Source organism: Pteronotus mesoamericanus, unplaced genomic scaffold (genome assembly GCF_021234165.1).
Source record: "Pteronotus mesoamericanus isolate MK-2021 breed Mesoamerican mustached bat unplaced genomic scaffold, CSHL_Meso_final scaffold_827, whole genome shotgun sequence".
NCBI lineage: Eukaryota > Metazoa > Chordata > Mammalia > Chiroptera > Mormoopidae > Pteronotus > Pteronotus mesoamericanus.
The window spans coordinates 645,138-662,852 of record NW_026555327.1 but is presented as its reverse complement, the minus strand read 5'-3'; the positions used below and the strand labels follow the sequence as shown (position 1 = coordinate 662,852).

Here is a 17,715-nt window from a genome sequence, read left to right as displayed (position 1 = left end):
TTCCGCTGTCAGATTCGGGGCTGGTGCCCACCTCCCAGCCCCGATCACCAAGGCTTTCAGAAGTTGACACAATCAGACGTGGTAGCCCAGCAGCCCGGGTTCCTGGAGGGCCCAGCAAGCCCCAGAAATCCAGGGGAAGAAGGCATGAGGCTGTTCCCTTCCTCGTTGAAAGGAATCTTGCTGTTCTGGCCTTTGGGGTGGAGGCAAGGATTCTGCTCCGTGCTGTGACCGTGGCCCCGTCTCGAACACGAGAAACGATCCCTGTGGTCCTCCAAGGGATGTGTTGAAGCTCGCCTGACAGTTTCCACCTCTCCTGCACCTCGCCCGAATATCTGTGTGTGTGTGTCCCGCTCCACCCACTGACCATGTTCCATGTCCATGTGACCGTAGTTAATGTACCACCTCATGAGCCATCACACATAATATCACGCTCTGTGCCCATGCATCAGGGTGGCCAACTGACATTTCTCAGCAGCTGGCGCACCACAATCCTGCCCTCACTGCCAAGAGTCCATCTGGTGCCGCCGCTGCCGCTCCTCCGGCAAGGCTTCCCGGCACAGCTGGTGCGGCTCCTTGATCAAGCCGCTCCTGCAGGCTCAGGAGCTGAACTGCCAGGAGCCAAGGAAGGAGCCCTCAGGCTGCCACTTTTTTTATCCCTATTTTCAAAACCTGCCCCCGCCCCTTGAAGGCATTATTTTTCTTGTGTGCGGTGAAATGGAGAGACTAGAGCGCAAGACATACACACCTGGGTTTAAATCTCAGTCTGCTGCTTCCTGCCGAGGTGGCCTGGGGCAAGTCACCCTCCCTCCTTGGGCCTCAGCTTCCTTATCAGGGATGCGGGCACTATGGTGTCATCTTCCCGGAGGCAGACACAGAGACATTTAGAAGAGTTAACTCTTAAAGTCAGTGTGTTAAGTAAAAATCACTGTCATTGAACGATTCCCTTAATCGTCTACAAAGGAGAATCTATGCAATTCTGCATATGCAGTAATTCCTAGATACTTTGAACTTTGAGAACCACTGAGCTCACAGAAGGGGAGGGGGGAACCCCGTGGGAGCATTTGTAGGCATTTACACCATTCTGTGTCTTTGAAGATAGCGCTCACTTCAAAAGGGGCAATGGGTGGGAAATCCCGCAGAGGGTCTGCTTGGCAGTGGGCCTTCAGTTTGGCCAGTGGCCAGGTTTGTCTCCCCCTGACCTCGGCTCAGGGTCGGAGGCTCCCACAAGGCCAAGCCTGGTGAGCTGGGCGCAGGCCAGTGCCTGGCCCCGAGGACTTTCCTGGGCCCGCACTTTCTCAGAGGGCCCTTGAGAGTTGCCCTACATTTTCTCCCAGGTTGGAATTCTTCACTGACCCTTTCTTCATAACTTAAGGGATAAAGCCAAGACCACAGCTACTGTTCATTGACCATCAGGGTCCCAAACGTCTGCTTTGCAGATGAGGGTGATAATTAGGAGCAGAACCGGGATTTAAACCCAGGACACCCATTCCCAAAGCGTGTAACCTCCAAGGCGCTCTAAGACCTCCCAGCACCAGAACCTCTGGAGAAAAGTTCCTTCTCCACCTCTTGGCAGTGACCCTCAGTGGTAACTGATGACCTTCCGGCTGTCCTGCTACTTGGAAATTTGGCTTTCTTGGTGTTCTTGGGCAATGCCAGGGGCCTGCCAAGGGCAGGGGACTGAGCGGGGGGCTTCCAGATGGAAGGATGGACATCAGCTGGAGCCGCGAGCCTGAGCCTGCCCCTCCTGGCGCACAGGCAGGGCAGGGGGCACTCAGGGGTGTGTGTGTGTATGTGTGTGTTCTGTGTTCTTTCTTCTGAGGCCGCTTACGATCTGTCTCTCCTTCCGACGCCACCTCACCAGGAGCAGCACACGGTAAAGTCTCTCAGTCTCTCTCTCTCTCTCTCTCTCTCTCTCTCTCTCTCTCTCTCTCTCTCTCTCGTCTGTCTCTCGCTCTCCATGCCCTGGTGCAGCCGTGTTGGTTCTGGGCCTGTTTCCATGGCCTTGCGTCCTTGCTGCTGTCCTGTCGCTCGCAGTGACCAGAGCCCCCCTCAGCCTGCTCCCCAAGGAGGAGGCGCCCTGAGGGGTCTTGGCCACTGCCCCCCACCGTTAGCCCCGTTCTTGGTGAAGAACAGAAAGGCAATGGGGGCACTGCTCCGGGGTCTGACTTCAATGTGGCAGCCGACCTGGGTGGCAGTTACCAGAGGAAGGAGGGTGTCCCCCTCCCAGACGGGAGAAGGGTGAACAGTCCAAACAGCTGGACTTGGGGTCTGAGAGGAGAGAGAGCCCCTCCCCGAGGGTGTCTACACTCTGTGCAAAGCGGCCCCACAATCTGGTGGTTTTCTGTCAGAGCACCTTGATCCAGCTCCTTCTGCATGCCCAGGAGCCAGACTGCCAGAAACACTCCCCTCGGTGCCTCAGTAAGAGGGTTGTTTCTCAGCCTTTCTAGGGGGCATAGTGTCTCGGAGAGAGACTCCCCACAATGGCCATGGGGTTATTTTCAGATGAGTGGATGTACTCCAGGGAGCATCTTTCCAAACGTCAGCTGCTCAGCACATCAGGATTTTAGTCAGTTCCACATGCAGCCTAGACATCCAGTTGCTTGACATTTTTTCCTCCAACACATAGTCTAAACTTCATTTTCGTTTTGCTAAGAAACTTTATATCCTCCCTTTAGAACCAGTGTTACCCGCCCCAGACAGAACCACAAGGGCAAACATGAATCCAACTGGAATGAAACAGTTGCGTTGCAAGTTGTTGCGTTCAGGCTGGGTTCTTTTGTTCGGAATGCCGTCTGTGTGCGCCAGGCAGGCGTTTACAGACCTGGAGCACAAACCAGGAGCTTCCTCTCTGGCCAAAGCAGGAGACCTGAAAGATGCTTGCTGAAGAAATAACTTTCTCTGCATGACCCAGTTATTTGACTGTGTCCCTGTTCTGTCTAAAATGATCTTAGTGACGCTCTTGAGCTGTGTCTCAGACTGCGGGGGCACAGCCTTGAGATAATAATGACGACTTTGGTTTAAAAGAGAAAACACATGTTCAGGCTGCTGAATCCCGGAGCATAGCTAACGTCCGGTTCTCCTCTCTGTTCCCTGGAAAAATAAGAGAGGGAGGTCTAAAAAAAGCAAATGGAGTGCAGAATTATGTCTCTGCACCTGGGTACCCAGGCACACCGTGGGGGCGTCCCTGGAAGAGCTCTGTCTCTGATCCAGGAGGTGACTGTAGGATGATGATTACTAGGAGGACCGCCCCCCCCCCCAACATTTCTGATCCGAATCCCCTCACATGTGTCCTGAAACTGCAGACCAGGTGTTTGCTGGGCGCTGGGACAAAAACCAAGATTAAAGGGGAAATGAACACATAGAAGAATAAATCACAGTTTAAGCCTTTGAGAGGTTTTCTGTCTAAAGCCAAAAGCAAAAACAGAAAGACGAGTCTGAAACAGCATTCAGACCTGGCAGTCGGGAGGCTGTCGCATGGAGGGCCGTGCACCCCGGTGGCGGCGAGGTGCAGGGAGGGCATTTCCGGCCGTAGGAATAGTGCGCGAAAGCAGACAGCGGCAAAAGCGTGTGGCTGGGGTTTGGGGTGTGCAGGTTGATGGGGATGCAAAGGCTAAGGTAAGTTGGGCTATATTTCAAAGAGCATGGAAGGCCACACTTCTAGCAATCAGATGCTCCAGAAGGACTCTGAGCAGGAGACGGACGTAGTCATTGGCTTTGGTCAGTAAGTGCAGAAAAGATGCAAGAGAGGCAGGGAGTGAAGGGGAAGCTGGGAGATGGGTAGCAGGGGTCCAACCTAAGGCGGTGGCCAGGGACAGACGGTGCTGTTCTGGAGGGCGGCCGCCAGGGACGGAGGACGGGAAGTTGACCATGACTCTTGGGTTCCCGGCTTGGGTGACCGGGTGGGTGGTGTGCACCATTCACCACAAGCCTCAACGGCCATACTCAGTGCCCGCCTCCCGGGGGGTCCGAGACCTGGTGGGTAAAGGGGCCCCGGCCGCCCCAGGGCCCTGGACCTCCGTGCAGCCGTCTGACGAAGTGGGGCAGGGAACCCCTGGAGGAATGAGGCACCTGATGTTCGGGTTCTTTCCACTCCTGTGGACTCAGGGAATATCGGAGTTGGGTGGGGGCGGGGGGGTGTTAATTCAAGGGCTGCCTTAACCATTTCCTGAATCCTGTTGGAAGGGTGAAAAAAAATTTATTTTCTGAGAGCTCGCCAAGGGCTCCTCCAAAGAGAGAACGCGGGGCAGCCAGCTGCTCGGGCCCAGACAGATGGTGGAGGCACCGCAACAAGCCCCGACCCCAGAGCCGCAGAAGGCCATCTGCTCCCTGGCTCCCGAGCCCAGACGCAGCAGGGAGCTGGGCCACCCTTCCCCGGCCAGGACAGGGCTGGGCCAGGCTCACCCCCGACTCCAGGGGTGGGGTCCTGTGGAACTGTGGGCCACCCACCGCCCAGCCTGACCTCTGCTCCCTCTCTTCCCCTCCCCCACCCTAACATCCTTCCACAGCGGCAATAGCAAAGGAAAGGACATCAACACAATCAAATCTCTCCGAGTCCTCCGGGTGCTACGACCTCTTAAAACCATCAAGCGGTTGCCAAAGCTCAAGGTGAGATTGGGGCATGTGGGAGGCCTGGCAGGGTTGCTATGTACAGTTGAGCAGGTTGCCCACTGGTTCTAAGTGCTGCATTGAAAGGGAGGCTGAGTACATCACGGCCATTGTATGACTACGTGGGTATGTGTAGTACAACAACTTTCCAGCAGATGGCAGTCAAGTGGATCTAACAAAATCTATCTATGATGGCAATTTTCCATTAGCTGAAATGTCTCCTGCAAGGTCGGAATACCTTTTCCTAATTCACATGAAGGCACTGTGTGGATAAAACAGGGTATAACCCTAATCTGGGAAGCAGTACACTAGGTTTCTAGCCGTACATAGTCTTTGACTTTTCATCTATCTGTTCTAGGCTGCAATCTCCTGTTCCAAAATATGAAACAGCATTCCCCCCAAAAGTTTATCGTCCCAAAAAAGAAGGAAAGAAATGAAGTGAAACATAGACTTTGGAGCACATCTTTTCAATTTATGCTCCACCTGAGGATGTTATCTCTTCATGTTTCTTTAACTCATTTACTTTTTACTTAAGTGGATTTATTTTAAAAGGAAATGCTATCTCCAGTTTCTCAAGTTGCAAAACCAGAACCCACTGTTAACAGAAGGTAAAATTAAATACGTGTCCCAAATAACATAAGATAATGCTATTAAAATCTGGCCAAATGCAGTTGCCCGACAAAGGCTTTCAGCGTGGATGCTGCTTTCATGATTAAAAGGAAAAGCATCGATGTTAGGAGTTAACATAGTCGCAACTAAGGAAGACTTTCCCCTTCAATGAAAAGGATTGAAGGAGAATTGGACCAGGAATAACTCTGTTACCACGTGATTCAGTGGCCCGTAGTGTTGCACTCCTATAGGACCTAAAAGTGTGTCTGGTATCACCAGGGGTGTGCCCCGCCTCATGATTTTGAAAGTAGTGACATGAATGCTAATATGCTGAGGAATGTGAAAAGAGATGAAAAATGGCTGCCTTTCCAATGTGAAGGTGGAATCGCAGCAGGATTCAGCTCAGTGGTTCTTTGCCATTTCCTGAGTCACAGCCCCCTTTGAAAGCCCCGTGAGAGCTATGCACTCTCTGCCCCTGGGCAAGGCTGGCAAAGTCCGCCTGTGATTCCAGCAGGTTTGCCCACTCATGGTTAGCATCCGGTGTGATAAGCAGAAGGGGGTGGGGGACACTCCAGACCAGGACCCCCGCCTTCTCTGGGAATTGATGGAAGGGTTCCATCTTGCCCAGGGCAGAACCTCTAGGGTACAAGAGGTCGCCTCTCAAATCCAGAGCGCCCCCAGCTGCTCAGCGGACAAAAGGGAGAACAGAACTCCAGGTGATGGGGGACAGGGAGTGGCGAGAGGCAGGGACACAGAAATCACAGGAAATCACCTCTCCGTGGAGGACCTTTTCTCTGGTCCTGAAGAGCCGTGCGCTTAACCGGGAGAGGCTCCGAGCAGCATCCCCATGTCCCAGGGGCCAAAACTGGGCGTTTTAGGTACAGAGACTCTCAGAATTGGGCCCAGCCCCAGCTCGTGCTTCTCAGAACTTCTCAGAACTGAGTGGCCGTAACTTGGCTCATGTCCTGGTCTGTAAAGTGGGAATAATGACAATACTCCGGTATCATGGGCTGCTGAGGGGGAGGCCAGGCAGGCCCCCGGCCCTCACACCCTCTCTCAACCCCACCCATCAGGCTGTGTTTGACTGTGTGGTGAATTCTCTCAAGAACGTCTTCAACATCCTCATTGTCTACATGCTGTTCATGTTCATCTTTGCCGTGGTGGCCGTGCAGCTGTTCAAGGGGAAGTTCTTCCACTGCACCGATGAGTCCAAGGAGTTTGAGAAAGACTGTCGGTGGGTCTCCCCTCCCCTAGGCGTCCCCACGGGGGCGGGCAGGGTGGGGGAGCAGAGGCGCCAGTCTTGATTGGGGAGCTGCAGCGGGGGCGTGGGAGGTGACCCCATTGCGTCCAGCTCGAATCTGGAGCGGAAGCGAAAACCAGTTTGGAATTTAAGTCTCTGTCCATCAGTTTGGGGTGAGCCATAAACTAGTTGCTTCACTTTTCAGCCGCCAGCTTTGTCGAGGGGGGGGTGTGAATACGCATCCACGTTCCCTTGTGTGAAGCCTTTGCAGGCAGATGTGTTTCAAAACCAGAATATTCTGAGATGGTAGAAAGGCTGCAGAGTGCCTGCCCCACATGGGACATAACGCCCTCAGCTGGATCCCAAGCAGCCCTGCCCTCAAGCTCAGTACGCCTGCCAGGAAACGTAGCTATTTGCACCAGATGGGAGACATAAGTATCAAGAGCTGGGCATCCAGTTGCCTCAAGTTTTGCTGCCAAGCAAATGAGATCAGAGATGGGCAAACTTTGTCAAGGGCCAGAGAGTCAATACTTCCAGCTCTATGGGTCCTACGGTCTCTGTTGTGAGTGTTTGATGCTGCCATGCAGTTCAAAAGCAGCCAGAGACAACTGGCAATCCAAAGTGCATGGCTGTGTTCTGAGGAAACTTTTATTTGGGAAACTAAAATGTGAATTTCATGTAGTTTTCACTTGTCATGAATGATTTGTTTTCAACCATTTAAAAATGTAAAAAAAGGTCTTGGCTGGTGTGGCTCAGTTGGTTATAATGTTATCCCGAGCACTGAAAGGTTGCAGGTTCGATTCCCAGTCCGGGCACCTATCTGGGTAGCAGGTTTGATCTCCAGTCCTGGTGTGTACAGAAGGCAGCTAGTCGATGTCTCTCTCACATCGGTGTTTCTGTTTCTCTCTCTCTCTCTCTGCCCCCACCCCTTCCCCTTCCTGTCTCTCTAAAAGCAGTGAAAAAATTTCCTCAGGTGAAGATTTAAAAATATATACTATATTTTTATATTTTATATAGTATATATACTTAGTCTGTGAGCTGTACAGAAACTGGTCCTTGTTTGGTCTCTGTGCCATAATTTGCCCACCTCTGAGTTAGGAGAGACGTGTTTGGTTTTCAGAACTTTCTGGACTTCGGAATAGTGGGTAAGGGACTGTGGACCTGAAGACCCCTCATTTGGGGCCATCCTCCCAGTGGGAAACTGCGCTCAGCTCAGGAAGATGCTGACTGAGCCTTTCACCTAGGCGCTGGGTAAATGTTGCCATTGTTGCTCAAGAGGCAACTTTCAGCCTGTTGTTACTTCAGTGGCCATTTCCCGGAGCTGGGAGGATTGCAGGCATTTGGCTGGGAGTTGGCAGCTCAGCTTTGGTTTCTGTCCTGAAAGCAGCAGCCACCGCCCCCTTTGGCCTGATAAATCCAGGAATGTGCCTGTCTCTCTCCCTGTTCTCATCCCGTCCCCCAATCTGAGGCTCCCGCTCAAGACTAGAAGTTTTCCAGTGGGAAGAGAATGCGGGACTCTGAGTGGGCTCTCCCGCAGGCTGCAGGCAGCATCCGCGGGTTTGTCTCCCAGCGGATACACACAGCCTCCAGGGAGAAGCAGGGGTCGCTGCCTCCCGGGCAGAGGAGCGGCAGTGTGGGCCGGCGGGCCTGTCTTCTCGCCCTCGCATCTGCAGGAGCCACAGACACGTGTCCGGAGCCCCTCCCTCTTCTCACTAATGGCCCCACTTTCTGTGGCAGAGGGAAGTACCTGCTCTATGAGAAGAACGAGGTGAAGGCCCGGGACCGAGAGTGGAAGAAGTACGAGTTCCATTACGACAACGTGCTGTGGGCTCTGCTGACCCTCTTCACCGTGTCCACGGGAGAAGGCTGGCCACAGTAAGTGGCCTGGCCAGCGAGCCCGCAGAGGGACTCGGGGCCCCAGGGAGCATGCGAGGAAAGGGTCCGAGAGCCCAGTGCTGAGAAAGCTCTGGAAGGGGGCAGGTCGCTCCTGACTGCCCAAGACGGGGACCCTGCTAGATGCCCGAGGGGCTGCCACCGGACCATCAGCCTCCACATGTGATTGGGCTTGTAGGGGCAGACATCCAGCCCTTAGTTCACCAAGCCCTGAGAGCTGCAGTCCCCACAGCCCCCAGAAGGGGCACTGTTTCTAATTTACTGGAGGGCTCGTGTACACAGGCAGTCACATCCTCTTAACCCGCTGTGTACTGAGAACGCAGATCTCCCAGACGGGCTGCGGGCAGAGCGTTGTCGAGTCTGACTGGGACCACTCTCTCCCAGAGAGAGGGCCGGGCCCGGGGGAGGCGGGGGAGGCTGAACCGTGCGAGGGCAGGGTCGGACCCTGTCTTTATTTAAAGTTTTGATATGCTGTTCATCATGGGCTTTGGAGCATTCATTTTGATTTATTAAAATATTGCAGTAAAATACTATTGACCTTGATTATTGAGGATGCTGGCCTCACTGTCCTCGCCCTGGTCCAGGTTCTCGCCCTAGGTATCTCGGAAATGCCGGGTTGAAGGCGGGGTAGGTCCCTCAGCGTCCTCTCCTGCCTCCTTCTCGAAGCCCAGTCGCCAGCCTGCGCATCCCTCCTCTCCCACGCACACCCTCAGCGCCCACACACATGGGGCCAGTGCTAGGCCAGAAGGCACCTTTGGGTGAAATTTTTAAAGATACCCCTTCCCCAACAGACTTCACTTCCATCTGTCAGAAAATCGTTTGCAATATTCTTAATGATTTTGCTCAAATAAGACAGTTTATGGCCGCCTGCCAAAAAGTTGTCATCACGGATACACAAATCTATCATGTCTGTAGTATGAATGGCACCCCTCAGACACAGCGCCCTTGAGCAGTGCACAACCTTTGCAACCGTATGGAGCAGCTGTTCCCATACACACTGTCAGGCGCATCCCCAATGCACCTGCTCAGCTGCCGCCGCCCCCTGCACTTAAACACACACACACCTGCCTCCGTGACCCCTACTCACTCCCATTTGAAACCAGCACACGCCTGCTTTCCAGTCTCAACTCAGGCACGTCTGAGTGGGTGATCTCTTCGTCAAGTCACTTTAAATTGCTGACCATTAGTGTCCTTGTGTGCAAAATGGAGCCAGTAAGACCCTCCCTCAGAGGGATGCTGGGAAAATAAATAAGTCGTTGAACATCTTTTCTGGCACGTAACATGCTCGTGATACATGGTGGTAAAAGTAACTGACGTTGTTAACACTCCTTGCAGACCAAGGAGGTGGGAAAAGTAACCATGGTAACTGAAGTCAGAAAACAGGGATTATTTTTTGTCCATTTTCTCTTAATATTTCTCTCCATTCCTGTTTCCTTGCCCCGCCTGCCCCTGTGCCCACCCTGGTCCTCAAAGGGTTCTCAAGCACTCCGTGGACGCCACCTTTGAGAACCAGGGTCCCAGCCCCGGGTACCGCATGGAGATGTCCATCTTCTACGTCGTCTACTTTGTTGTGTTCCCCTTCTTCTTCGTCAATATCTTTGTGGCCTTGATCATCATCACCTTCCAGGAGCAGGGGGACAAGATGATGGAAGAATACAGCCTGGAGAAAAATGAGGTACCACTTTCCAGTTGTATCCCCCTTTAAAAATGGACATGCTTCCCCCCTCACGTACATACACACGGAGGAACCCACTTCCGGGGGCGTGTGGGGAGGGAACAGCAACATCCTCCGGCCAGAACCTAGTCTGCAGGGCAGCCCTTCCTGTGGTTTTCAGAGAGAAGTAACATCAGACAGATGGGTGTATCAGTCCGTTTACACTAGGTTATGCTGTAGTAACAAGTAGCCCCAGGATCTCAGTGCCAGATAGCCATGAAGGGAGTGATCTCTTGCTTACCTTGCACGTCCAAGCCATTCTACTCTGGATCATTGTTACCCGGGTTCCCTCTGAGACACTTCCGATAAAAAGGAAAGTATATATAGCAAACCATCATCCAATTCTTGAGACTTGTGACTAGAAGTGACACAAGTCACCTCTGCTCACATTTCTTTAGCCTGAATGAGTCACACATCCACATGTGATGTCAGTGGAGTGGGAAAGTATAATGTCCCCCAGGGAGCATTTTTTTAATGAAAATCCAGTACACTGGCATATATTAGACATGGTCCTTTGTCTTTCTAACATCATCCAAGCTGGGTGGAGGACCTACAGTGCATCTGTCCTCTACTGTGTTGACCCCTAAGAGGTCACAAGTACGACTCCTCTCTCTCCCTCCCTCCCGGAAAAGAAGCAAAGTATTTAGTAAGAATGGTTAGGCTTCAAAGTGAAGCTTTAGTTTAGATTTGGGTTTGGCCCATGTGACAGCTGTGCCACCTCAGGCAAGTGCCTTAACCTCTCTGACCTTCTACTGTCCTCATCTGCAGAGTGGGGCTGTTAACAGTATCCACTTCCCATGTTTGCTAAGGGGTTTCCATGAGATAATAGGGGACACGTCAGCACCACTTCCAGCAGACAGTGACTTCTCATGGAGCCACAGCCATTGGGAAAAGAGAGCCATCGCAGGGAGCCTGTGGGGGCCCAGGGATCCCCGCTGGGGGCAGGGCGTGCCGGAGAGCCGAGCTGAGTTAGACGGAGGGTGCTCTGTGTCCAACCTCTTCTCCTCGGGCGCTCACGCCACTGGCCTCTCTCGCACAGAGGGCCTGCATCGACTTCGCCATCAGCGCCAAGCCCCTGACCCGGCACATGCCCCAGAACAAGCAGAGCTTCCAGTACCGCATGTGGCAGTTCGTGGTGTCCCCACCCTTCGAGTACACCATCATGGCCATGATCGCCCTCAACACCATCGTGCTCATGATGAAGGTGAGTCCCGGCCCCATTCCCTGCCCTCCGCGTCTCTGCCCCTCACGCCTGCCCTCCGCCGGCAAAATGGAACCGTTGGCTGTGAGGCTTCCGGACAGACTACACTGTCACCGCCCTGCCCCCGTCTGGCCGGCCCCTTCCTACAGGAAGCCCTTAGATTTCCCAAGACGGCACAAGGGGGCCGTCTTTGCAAGCGCCCTGCGGCTGTCTCGCGTGCCCTGCTATCCGTGCGGGTTGCCCATCAGTCTCCCCCCACAGCCTGGGAGCTCCGAAGAGCCAGACAAGTCCTAGTCACCCCCGAACTCCTAAGGTTCAGTGAGGGTCTGGCTCAGAGGTAACAAGAAGCCCTTGATCAACGTTTGACAAATGGAATGAGGAAGGAGGGACAGGTAAAGACCTTGCCGCCCTCTTCAGGGTGCAACCTCCCACAGTGACCCATGACTCCAGGGCTCAATTTCCCTGTCAATGAAATGGTGACATTAATCATGGCCCCTTCCTCCCCTCACGTGGAGAGGAGGAGTGAATGAGAAAATGCACGCAAAGACATGAGCACATCTCTCCACGCTTCGGAAACACTCAATAAACTGGGCTGCAAATGTCCGAACCAGTGACAAAGCAGTGCCTGTTTTCCCTCAAAAATCCTTCTCCATAAGCAAGTTCTTTTTTTTTTTTTTTTTTTAACTGTTAGGATGATGAACAGTTTCAAACAAGCAGAAGGGAGCCGGACCACCTGCAGAGCTTATTAAAGGCAGGTGCTGGCTCAGCAGGTCTGGGGTGGGCCTGGGACACTGCATTCCCAGCCGCACCCGGGACCACAGCCAGCGGCCCAGGCCTCGGGGACACCCAGGGCCCGTCGCCTGTGCTTACCCAGCTGAACCGCTGTACTCTGTTAACTTCCATCTCTTTTTTTTTCTTATTTTTTTAAAATTGAGGTGAAATTTACATAACATAAAATTGAGCACTTCAACGCGTGCAGTTCCGTGACATGTAGTTCCTTCACCATGTTGTGCCGCCGCCGCCTCTGTCTGGGTCCTGCACATGTTCGCCACCAGAAGAAGGCCCGTCCCCGTGGCCGCCCGCTCCCTGCTCCCCCGTGCCCGCCCCTGGCCGCCACCAGTCTGCTCTCTGTCCCTATGGCTTTACCTATTGTGGACACTCCATCTATGTTTTTTAAGTATTTTAAATTATAAACACCACACTATTTCACCCTTAAGTTCCTCAGTTTGCATGTCTTAAAAACAACATTTTCCTACATATTCTTAAGCTTGACAAGATGAGTGATAATTCGCTAAGATCCATAGTGAATTGTCTCCAAAATGTCTCTTGTAGCAAGTTGTTTTCTGAGCCAAGATCTGAACGGCCACACAGGGCCTCCAGTTTTTGTCCTTTTAATCTCTGTCCTCCCCATCTATACCTTCCCCCCCGCTAACACACGCACTCGACTTTTGGAGGAAACCGGACGAGCCAAATGAAAACGGTTCCAGCTCTGGGTGCCTCGGTCCCCTCGGGGGTTACTGTGGCTTCTTCCTCCATCTGCCGTATTTCCTGTAACCTGGTAGTCAGGTCTAAAGGTTAGAGATTCAAGTCTGACCAGTTTGGTCAAGAATATTTCATAAGGAGTCAGAAGAGCAGTTGCCTCTGGCACGGGTGATCACCTGGGAAGGGAGGCAAGGGAACTCTTTGGAAGTGTTGTGAACCTTGTTCTGGGGAGTGTACAGGTAGGAATAAAAAGAGAGGCCTGGGCTCTGGCCAGCATGGCTCAATTGGCTGGGCGTTGTCCTACAAATCAAAGGGTCGCCGGTTCGATTCCCAGTTGGGGCACATGCCTGGATTGCGAGCCTGCTCCCCACGTGGGGCACATGTGAGAGGCAACCCATCGATGTTTCTCTCTCACATCAGTGTTTCTCTGCCTCTCTTTCTCCCTCCCTTCCCCTCTCTCTAAAAATAAATGAAATCTTTAAAAAGAAAAGAGAGATCTGGGAAAACAAAGTACTGCAGAGAGCCTTAGACGTCCTCGCAAGCCCTGTCCAGCGAGGCTGTCCCAGGATCTAAGACAGGATTCAAGAAAAGTGTTTTTGTTTTGTTTTTGTGTTGACGTGAAGAGCCTGCCTGGAGTTGGCTCCACGGGATGTCACCAGGGACTCCAAGTGTGAGTCCTGTCTGGCCTGGGGCAGGACAGCCACAAAGCCGCCTCCCCAGACACTGTCACCCACCAAGCTCAGCACCTTCCTTCTTTCCTTCTCTAGTTCTACGGAGCCTCCCTGGCTTATGAAAATGCGCTGAGGGTATTCAACATCGTCTTCACCTCCCTCTTCTCTCTGGAATGTCTGCTGAAAGTCATGGCTTTTGGGATTCTGGTAAGTCCAGCCTTGGGGCTAGAGCTGTGGGCTGGGAGGAAGCCTGGAGGGGCACAGGGTGCTGGGTGGTGGTCTACCCAGCAGCCCCAAGACCCCCAACCTCGGTGGTGGCTTGGGCTTCCCTCCAACACCCACAGACTCCACTTAGACGTTTTTGCGCTTGCCAGGCAACACCGATGATACCCAGCACGTGTTGACTACTTCTAAGTGCAAGGCATGTATTTACTCAGTCGTTGCCCAAAATGACCCAGTGAGTCATCTGTTTTAGAAATGAGGAAACTGAGATCCAGACAGGCCAAGTCCATGGCATTCAAACTGTTCTAACTGCGGTCCACAGAAAGAAATGCATTTTGCAGTGGAGCCTGGCACACAGACGTGCACCTAGGCGCCGAAATGAAATTTTCACAGAATCGGTGCCCTGATTTTCCTTATTGTGTGCCCTGAACTCTGAAGTTGTCTATTCTACCAGATTTCCATTTCCTTTTCTTTGAATGCAGTTTAGAACGCACTCACTTGATTTCATCTCCCAGTAATGCCACTGCCTTAACCTGAGGCCCACTGGCCCACAAGGGGCTCTGTGGGTTGGGGGGGGAGGGCCTATGGAAGTACATGTGAAAAAAGTTACGTCTTTATATTTTGCTGGACTTTAGCATTTCCTTCCATCTTGAAGGCAGACAACAAGCCCCTGCAGTATTAACAATACAATCTGTGTCACCGACAGAAATCACATATCCTCCCAGGGCATTACAGAGGTTGCAGAAACCTCAAAATTCAGTGTGCACCCATCGTCGCTTCAAAATGCTGGTGGTCATTAAACCTACAGCTAGAACTTATTTACTCTGTTAATGAAGAAGTGCATTCATCACTAGATCACCGTTTAAAAAATGTTTTGATCATCGTGTTTCAATATAACAGGTGTCTTGCAATCCTGGGTATTTTATTTTATGCCCTTATAAAGCTTACCCTCGGAAGGTCTTCCCAGGTGGTCAAGGAAAGTCACAGCACCAAAAAAAAAAAAAAAAAAAGGGAGGAAGCCCTGAGCGTCACAGGTTGTAAGTTGGAGTGACCTCGAGAAGGTCCCCAGGGAGTGACCGAACTGAGACTTGAAACAGGTTGTCTTGTCTCCTGACCCCCACTCGCCTGTTTCTCTGAAGAGAAGGACCCGCAGCCTGTGGTCCGAGCTTGGTCTCGGGGGCGGGGCCCAGCTCTCACCTCGGCTTCCCCAAGTGGTGAAGGGCTTTGGCTTTGGCACCAGAGAGCTCTCGATTCAAATCACATCGAGGCTGCGTCACCTCCTCCCCCCTTCTCCATCATGAGAAAGGCCCGTCCTCTGCCTTTCTTCTCAGCGCAGCTCTTGCAAACCCTAAACACAGATAAAGTGTTCCTGGGGCCCGAGGGTGCAGCCTGGGTGCAGTGAGCGCACGGCCAATGCTCGGAAGGGTTACAGTAAAGCGCATGGCCCCTCCTTTCTCCTCCCACGCAGTGGCTCCCAGCTCTGCCACCATTGGAAGTGCTTGGGGAGGTTTTTATAAATTGAATCACGCCCCAGACGCACTCACAGAGACTCTGATCCACGTGGTCAGATGGGGGCCCCCGGATCTGTGTTTTCAATGAGTTCCCCCAGGAGCCCAGGGTCCAGCCCCTTGTCGGCCTGAGGCAGCAGAGAGCACATCAGCGTGATTCCAGTCACCAGGGCGGAAGCTGGGTGTTTATCCTCCAGTGCCCATCTGCCGTAGTCAGCGGCTGCTCCCAGGGGAGTTGTTAATTCCCCCAGCAAATATGCAGCCTGGAAAGCCCCGGGGCAGAGTAACGAAGGTACACAGTCAAAATATGAGGGGACATGAACAGCGGCCCAGCAGCACCTGCTAAAATACGACAAGTGCCAGTGGAATCTGAATTGTGTTTAGGTAATTGTAAAACAACACCCATCTATTGAGCACCTACTGTATACCAAATCTTCCCCCCACCCCGACTTTTATCTGATTGCTGTTATACCCCTATCTTCCGTAAGAGGGCACCAAGGCACACAGAGTCCAACTCTAACTCAAAAGTGCTGAAAGAATTTGATCCTGAGGAGCACAGCCAGCTCCTAAGCCTGGGCCCTTCTCTCTGAGGCAGATGGGCTGCTACCGGGTCAGCTGCTCAGGGGAGGAGCTGAGCACTCGCAACAACCTGACTTGCGCTTTGCGAGGATGCTTGGGAAGGCCTCTGGTTGGCATGGGTCCCAACCAGCCTTGCGGGGAGAGCCGCCTAAGCCAGACCCTTAGATCCAGGCAGGGGTACTGCTCCATGTGGGCTCAGATCATGTGGAATATTTCAGTGTTTTAACAACAGTGCACTGCACCTGTATGTCCCAGTTGAGCCAGCACTCAGCCAGGGAGGTATCAATCAGGACCTATCAAGTTATCTACAGTAACAAACAACTCCCCCATCTCAGGCGCTTCAGTCAGAGGTTTTGTTGACGTTGGGCAGGCAGGCTCGTTGTCTGTAGTTGCACAGGGGCCCAGACTCTTGGAGCAGCCCCCGCCTGGAATGTTGCAGGTTGCCAGGGTTAAGAGGGTTCTGACAGTACCGCACTGGCCCAGAAGCGGCTCACATTGCCTCTGCTCACAGCCCACCCACTGGAACTAGGAACACGGTCCTTTCTAACCACTAGGGAGCCAAGACAAGCAGGTTGGCATGTGCCTAGGAGGCCTCTGCACCCTTGTTACTGTCCCCTTCTCCAGAGGAAGTGGAGGCCCAGAGAGGTTAAGTCTCTAGCCCACAGCCACACAGCTGGACAGTAGCAGAGCTGGGATGTGAACCCAGTGGCCACTGCCTTTGAGAGGGTGCCATAAACACAGTCCAATCCAGGAGCATCCTGAACATAGACTCTGGACTCAAAGTCCAAGCCTGAGGTCAGATCCTCACCCTTCATTTCCGTGCTGCTCACCTACCAGGCGAGTGAGGCTTCACGCCCTGAGCGTGCTGCCTTGTGTAAAATGGGCGGTAATCCTTGCTTCCAAGGGTCCTCTCCCCAGCAGAGCTGCAGAGGCTCCTGGAGGCCACGCCCCTCGGGCCAGGCGGGCCAATGGTAGGCTTGGAGTTCTGGGTAAGGGACTCAGAGGAGGCCTCTCAGGAGCATTTTGCTACTTAAATGACCAAGACTGTCCCAGGCACTTGGGCTGATCGGCAGCTGTGCCCCGGGCTGGCCACGGAGGGGGCCGGGCATGGAACTCTCCGGTGGCATCTCTGTCCTGTGGGTCCCATTCTAGAATTATTTCCGCGATGCCTGGAACATCTTCGACTTTGTGACTGTTCTGGGCAGCATCACCGACATCCTCGTGACTGAGTTTGGGGTAAGTTTCCCACTAGCTTCTTTCTGGGAAACTCCTGGCTGGGAGGGGAGCGGGTGCGGGGGGGGGCAGGGGAAGAGGTCATCCAGAAGCAGCAGGTCCCGACAGCCACAGCTGGCTCTTGCCAGCACTTGGCCATGAGCAGAGAGGGAGAAGCAGGGCCCCCAGAGGCAAGGATGGCCCCTCAAGAGGGCAGTTCAAGAAGACAGGGATGCCCAAAGCCATGGCCACGAGGCCAGCGCTGCAGCGCAAACTGCCCTGTGTCGTTGGCTGATGAATAAACCGTGTGCACTAAACTGGGTGCACTGAGAGAATGGACGCCCTTACAGGGTCCAAAGCGGAGCCCCACACCAAACCCCACACAGTGCTGGGGCCCAGATAGAACCAGCTCCAAGTGCTTCCTGCCTGAACTAACAATTTCCTGTCCGTAGGCAGGAGGGAGCCCTGGTCCTTGGGCCAACAAAGAGACACCGCTCCCAGAGCCTTCTCTATCCCCAGACCCGGGGGCTTCCCACGCGGGGGTCTCTGGGCCTCCCTGGGGTGGTCCCACATTATCCTGCCTCCTCTTAAAGACTCGGGGCCCCAGCATCCCTGTTCAAGAACCCCTCCTCGGCCATTTGCCAGTGAGCCCAGGCTTGGGGACCCTCGAGAGGTTGGGGGGAGGGTAGGAGATTCTTGAAGAGGGAGCAAAAGGGCAGAATGTATCAGAGCCAAGGGCCAGGAATGGTATGCACCCCGCAATAATAGCAATAAAAATA

General features: G+C 53.3%; 1 protein-coding gene across 4 annotated transcripts in view; it reads left to right on the top strand.

Annotated features, from left to right (window-relative positions):
- Positions 1–17,715, top strand: part of CACNA1A (calcium voltage-gated channel subunit alpha1 A) — a 204,933-nt gene that overhangs the window by 157,331 nt on the left and 29,887 nt on the right. For all 4 annotated transcript variants that reach the window (XM_054563540.1, XM_054563537.1, XM_054563538.1 and 1 more), the window contains exons 25-31: positions 4,506–4,605; positions 6,288–6,448; positions 8,192–8,329; positions 9,821–10,022; positions 11,101–11,265; positions 13,512–13,622; positions 16,877–16,960. In XM_054563540.1, coding sequence (XP_054419515.1) covers positions 4,506–4,605; positions 6,288–6,448; positions 8,192–8,329; positions 9,821–10,022; positions 11,101–11,265; positions 13,512–13,622; positions 16,877–16,960 — 961 coding nt within the window. The remainder of the gene's footprint in view (positions 1–4,505; positions 4,606–6,287; positions 6,449–8,191; positions 8,330–9,820; positions 10,023–11,100; positions 11,266–13,511; positions 13,623–16,876; positions 16,961–17,715) is intronic.